We start from the raw sequence: 6,069 nt of genomic DNA, 5'->3' as shown, positions 1-6,069 counted from the left end.
CGCCGAGGGTCCGCGGGCGCGGAGCTGCCCTGCGGCCGCTCGTCCCTCTTCCATTTCCTGATCCGGGGTCCGCGGCCCCGCGCGGTAATTGGCGCTGGCGGTCAGGTGGTGGCGGGGCGGCGGGGGGCGCGGGTGTGTGTGTGCGCGGGTGTGTGTTTGTGTGTGTTGTAGGCGCTCCAGGGGTGGGAAGAGAGGAAGGGAGGGGAGTGCAGCGGGGAAGGGGGGGGGGGGAAGGGCTGGAGGCCCAAACTTTGGCAGCGGCAGCACTTGACAGCAGCGGGAGGGGGAGAGGGAGGGAAGGGAGGGAAGGGGGGGGGGGGGAAGGGGAGGGGCCTCGCCGAGCCCAGAAAAACGACAACGCGAGAAAAATTAGTATTTTTGCACTTCACAAATTAATGACCATGAGTTCGTTTTTGATAAACTCCAACTACATCGAGCCCAAATTCCCTCCCTGCGAGGAATACACGCAGCACAGCGGCAGCGCCGGCAGCTCCGCCAGCTACCACCCGCACCACTCGCACCCGCACGCCCCGCCGCCGCCGCCGCCGCCGCCGCCGCCGCCGCACCTGCACGCCGCGCACCCGGGCCCGGCGCTGCCCGAGTACTTCCCGCGGCCGCGCCGGGAACCGGGCTACCAGGCTCCCGCGGCGCCGCCGGGGCCGCCGGGGCCGCCTCCCGAGGCGCTCTACCCCGCGCAGGCACCCTCGTACCCCCAGGCGCCCTACAGCTACAGCAGCGCCGGCAGCGCCGCCCCGGGCCCCGAGCAGCCGCCCCCGGGCGCCTCGCCGCCGCCGCCCGCCAAGGGCCACCCCGGCCCGCCCCAGCCCCTGCTCCCAGGCCATGCCCTGCAGCGCCGCTGCGAAGCTGCCCCCGCCGCCGGGGCCGGCACCGGGCCCGCCTGCCCGCTGCTGCCCGACAAGAGCCTGCCCGGGCTGAAGGGGAAGGAGCCGGTGGTCTACCCCTGGATGAAGAAGATCCATGTGAGCACGGGTGAGTTGCCCTTGCCAGGGGGAGGTGGGGATGCGCCTGCAGAGGAGGGAAGGGGGGAGGGTGCTCCCGGGACCGGGATGGGTCGTGGCGTGTGTGGCTTTTTTTTTCCCCTCCTTCTCCCTCCGCGTTTCCTAATAGTAAAAGAAAAAAAATTCAAGAAAAAAAAAAAAAAAGAAAAAAGAAAAGAAAAAAAGGAAAAAAAAAAAAAAAAGAAAAAAGTGAGAAACCTTTTGTATCCGGGGTCCTTTATCAAAAGATTTACGAGACGCCAAACTGTTAGGGCAGTAATTATAGCCCCCATAAATTTAATTGCCCTGCAGTGGCTCTGGGCCATGTGTCTTTGAAGCTTTTCTTCTAACCCAAATGCCCATCACCATTTTTTATTGCTCCTCGATTGTCCCCACTGTCGATAGGCTGGGAAACAATTTTTCTTGCCGTTTATGTATCTTATGTGAACCCGGTGTCAAGTTATTATATAATGATTATGTTCCATCCCTTCCCCTCTCCTTCTTTCCTCTCCGCGTGTGTATGTGTGTGCCTGTGCGTGCACGTTTCAGTGAACCCCAATTACAACGGAGGGGAGCCCAAGAGGTCCCGCACTGCCTACACCAGACAGCAGGTCCTGGAGCTGGAGAAGGAGTTTCACTTCAACCGCTACCTGACCAGAAGGCGACGCATCGAGATCGCGCACACCCTCTGCCTCTCCGAGCGCCAGGTCAAAATCTGGTTCCAGAACAGGCGCATGAAGTGGAAGAAAGACCATAAACTGCCTAACACAAAGATGCGCTCCTCAAACCAGTCCACACTGAGCCAGCAGTCCAAAGCACAGACACAGGGCCACCCCCATCCGCTCGATGGGGCTACACCCAACGCAGCTGCGCTATAAATACGGTTTTTGGTTTGAGTCTTTTTGGTCTTTTTTTGTTTGGTTGGCTTTTTTTTTTTTTTTTTTTTTTTTTTTTTTTTTTTTGTCGTTGTTGTTGTTGTGTTTTTTAAAATATATATATATACCTATCTATTGGGGTTTTCAAGCTGCCTCGAGGTGGAGGCTGGCCTTTTGGACCAAACTGTGTAAAACAAAACAGGAGCAGAAAAGGAAGACGAGACGTGTCCAAGAACGGGCACATGTTTAAACCAAAACCCGGACGATTGTCTACATTGTATATAGATAATGGTTCCATGCCCATCATTTTTTTCTATTTATGGAAACACTCTCTTGCCGTCGGTGTAAGAGAGGGATGGATGCTGTCATGGACGAATTCTCTGTACCTAAGATGGACTCTTTTTTTTTTTTTTTTTTTTTTTTTTTTTAGGGAACGCATTAAAAATAATAATAAAAAAAAAACGTTTAAAACAAAGCAAAGAGCTCGTGAGACACTTGTGTAAAGCATTGACTCGAATAGCGCTGTTCTGTGGTGTGTTCATGGATTTCTCTGTGTGTGCTTGTGTGTGAGATGGTGCACAGGCACGTATACACACACAGACCAACATGGGAGAACGAACACGTCCACAAGAGGTTAAAGACTTGTGAAAAAGTCCCCTTACGCTGTCTAAAGGAAAATGTTTTATGTATCAAAGGTAACTTAACTGGTTTTAAGTGTAGTCCCCTCAGTAGCTGTGATCTATTAGTTTTTCTCCACATTCCCTATTGCATTTATTTAAAGAAATATTGTTATAAAAGCTGTTGCTGTCTTCATATTTGGCACCGTCTAAATAGTTTGGGTCCATGTACAATTTGTGGATTTTTGGTGTAATGTATAACAGTGCCAAATGCTAGTAATAAAGATTATTCTGTACAAAAGAATTAAACGCTTGAAACACAAGTCCACTACGCGCTGTTTCATCCACCTTGTGCATGGCTGGTGTTGGCGTCAGGAATGGAAACCAACAGTTTAATGCATTGTTTTGGCTTGGATTCATCTTGTCAATAAGGTAATGGTTATTTTAAATGTGGTGAAAAACCTCCTGACTCCTACTCGCCTGGCTGGGAAAAATTGAGTTGCAGGACGAGGAAAGGTCTCGCTTCATTGTATAGGTGAGTGGTGCTCTCTTTAGCTGACTTAGGCAGAATGAGCCCGACTCCACCGCCGGCCGTGTGACTGTTTTCAGCTGCCTGACAAGAGAAACTGTGCTTCTTCTGGGAGCCAATAAGCTCCCATGCCGTGATAACACTTTAAATCTTTAGCCAGTCCTGGTTTATTCATTCATTTTTGCCTGATTATGATTTCTTAGCTGGCTAGCACTGTTTAAGGGGAATACTTGAACGGTAACCTAAAATTTCTTTTTAAGCTGCCTTTTCTGTTTCTATTTCCTTTTTTTTTTTGTTTGTTTGTTTTTGTTATTGTTTTTAGATTATTTCAAAGTGTGTTGAGAAAGCCTTGGTAGACACATGAATTTGGATACAACTCATGAGGCTTTTTTGACCGAGATTGTCACGACCACTGTGGCAAAATGGGATTCAGCTGGTTCCAGCTCAGGCTGTGCATCTCCCTGATTCCAGGCAGCTAAAGAGTTCAGGCAAAGCAGAGCTGCAAACAGAGCTGCTTGGGGCTTTCACAACACAGTGTAGCACTGAGCTAGGCAGGAAAGATCTTGGAAAGGAGCTCAAGTGCTACCAAATCTTCCAGGGAAGACCTGCAGGCCAATAGTAATTTATTTTCTCAGCCAAATACACACAAGATGGATTCTTGGAATCAGCTCTTGTCTTCACCTAAGTGGGGCCACCAGGACCAGGGGGCATCATCATCCCTGGTTGAGGTAGCACCAGGCTCCATAGGCTGTGCCAGCATCCCTGCCTAGCCATGGAACATTTACCATCCCAGAGGAAAATGGAATGTGCCACTGGCAGAACACGTTCAGCATCAGGAAGGTGGCAGCTGTAAACACGCTCAGCAAACACGGCTGTCCCCATACCTGACCAAGGAGCAGGCCTGAAAAGCACACTTGTGCTCACATATTGCTATTTGCTAAATCCTGACTCGCCAGTTGTCTCCTTATAAAGGGGAAAAAATATAGCTGTGTGTCAGGTAACTACTATCTGCAAATGTGTAGTTCTTCATTTGGTTTATTGCTTGAGAATCCCTTAATGTGTTTAGAGCCAAAATTAGCACAACTGAGCAAAATTCCAGCTGAAACGTATTAACTGGCAGTGCAGGATTTTAGTGTGCAGCCTATGCGTACAAACCTGGTTTGCTCCCATTGTAAAGAGAAATGAAATCACGCTGCAAATAGCAATTTTAGGGAGAATCATTAATCACCTCCTACAATAAATACTTCTTTGTAATTCAACAGCGGTTCTGAAAGGCATTCTCTTGGAAAAGTCTGTGAAGACGCAAAGGATTTTCCTGGGGGAAAAAAAAAAGTGGTCATGTGTAAAGACACAGCATCTTGGCTGTCTCCTAAAAAAATGTACATTCTCTTGCTGGAGATTGAGCTGCGGACTGCAAAATACCCCATGGCCGATTATCATCGTTTAAGGTAAATTCTCCTTCCTTCTCTTCCCCTTCTGCCTGTGCTGGGAGCAGAATGCTGCTCCCGGGCTGGGAGCCCTCTGCTCCCCGTCCAATACCTCCCGTCTTTACAATAACCTCAAAAATTACATCGTCCTGTTTAAATTCTCGCATTGTGCTCCCTTTGCTAAGGCAACCAGGAGTTCACCGAGAGGACAAATTTTCTATCCCATTAATTGTTTTTTTTAGAGGAGCAGACTGACCCTTCAAACCCTTGACCTTTAAAGACAGTATTCTTTTTAATCCGGCACTTGGACCTAAATGTCTCTGCCCCCCTTCCTCTCTCTCGCTCTCCCGGTGTCTCTCACACACGGATTTATCTGCTCTGGCCACAAAGGCGAGCACAGCTCCAAACGCTGGAAGTGGAAGTGTGTCAATATTTCAAAGAAAGACCAAATCACCTCGGAGTCAATTTGCTGTCAGCAGGGAACGCCACTCGGTTAACCCCGGCACCCACCTCCCCTCCACCCACCAAGAAAAATACTTCTCTTCCGAGATCCCCATCCTCGTTTCTCCCGCAAGCTCTTGCTATACCTGGTGTTTCATTACAGGAGGAGCTGAACTGTGACAAGCGCCTTGTGGTATTTAATAACCAGGGCCATCCTGCACGGAGGGATTACGCAATGCTAGGATTTTTTTCTTTATTTCTTCCTTTTTTTTTTTTTTAATTTTTTATTTTCTTCCCCAGGGTGCTTGCAGTCCCATGGCTTCCTGTCCCGTGTTTGTAAACGAGGAAGGGGTGGGGGGAGCCCTCACGCAGGCGGAGATCCCGACAGGCTTGCAGTGAAACTCCAGCTCTCCCGGGCCCCCCGCCCGGCGTCGGGGCCGCGTTCGGGCCGCCCGGGCTCTCCCGCCGCTCCCGCTCCTCCGCCCGGGGACCGCGCGTCACCCCCGAGGAGGCGGAGGCTGCGCCCGTGCTCTCGGGGCCGGGCCGGGCCGGGGCGGGACCCGGGTGTCCCTGCGGGGCTGTCCCTGCTGCGCGGGCCCGGGGCCCGGGTGTCCCTGCGGGGCTGTCCCTGCTGCGCGGGCCCGGGGCCCGGGTGTCCCTGCGGGGCTGTCCCTGCTGCGCGGGCCCGGGGCCCGGGTGTCCCTGCGGGGCTGTCCCTGCTGCGCGGGCGCCCAGGCCCGGCCCACGGGCGCGGGTGCGGCGGGCCCGGGGCAGCTCCGCCGCCGCCTCCCTGCGGCCCGGGCAGCGCTGCTGGCTCTGCCCGGCCGCGGACCGGCGGCGCTCACCCCCGACACACGGCCCGGGCAGCGCCGCCCTGGCGCTCTCCGTGCCCCTGGCAGCAGCGCGGAGCCCCCTCCCCGCCGCAGACAATGACGATTTGGGTTCAACTGATTCATTTGGAGGGCGGGGGGAGGAGGGTGCGAAGCTGCCCCGGCTCTCCGTGCAGAGCGGGACAAACCCTTGTTAATAATGCCCCAGAGCTCTCCCTGGAAACCGAGGAGCTGTCAAAGGCAGGAGAGATTAGGGGACCCAAGTACGAGCATCCCTGCGCTCGCAGATAAAGGTGTTGCGTCTGTTCTGGGGGAGATATTGAAATTTTAATCTTTAGGGTCACGTGACTCA

General features: G+C 52.8%; 1 protein-coding gene across 1 annotated transcript; it reads left to right on the top strand.

Moving 5' to 3' along the window:
- The first annotated feature begins 328 nt into the window (after positions 1-328).
- HOXA4 (homeobox A4) lies at positions 329-2,813 on the top strand. Its single transcript, XM_063153525.1, has 2 exons — positions 329-990; positions 1,548-2,813. Exons 1-2 carry the CDS (start codon positions 396-398, stop codon positions 1,874-1,876), a joined length of 924 nt encoding a protein of 307 aa, XP_063009595.1. The 5' UTR covers positions 329-395; the 3' UTR covers positions 1,877-2,813.
- The last annotated feature ends 3,256 nt before the right edge of the window (positions 2,814-6,069 follow it).

Source organism: Melospiza melodia, chromosome 1, assembly GCF_035770615.1.
Source record: "Melospiza melodia melodia isolate bMelMel2 chromosome 1, bMelMel2.pri, whole genome shotgun sequence".
Taxonomy (NCBI): Eukaryota; Metazoa; Chordata; class Aves; order Passeriformes; family Passerellidae; genus Melospiza; species Melospiza melodia.
The sequence above is the reverse complement of the archived record's forward strand: the minus strand, read 5'-3'. Positions and strand labels throughout refer to the sequence as shown.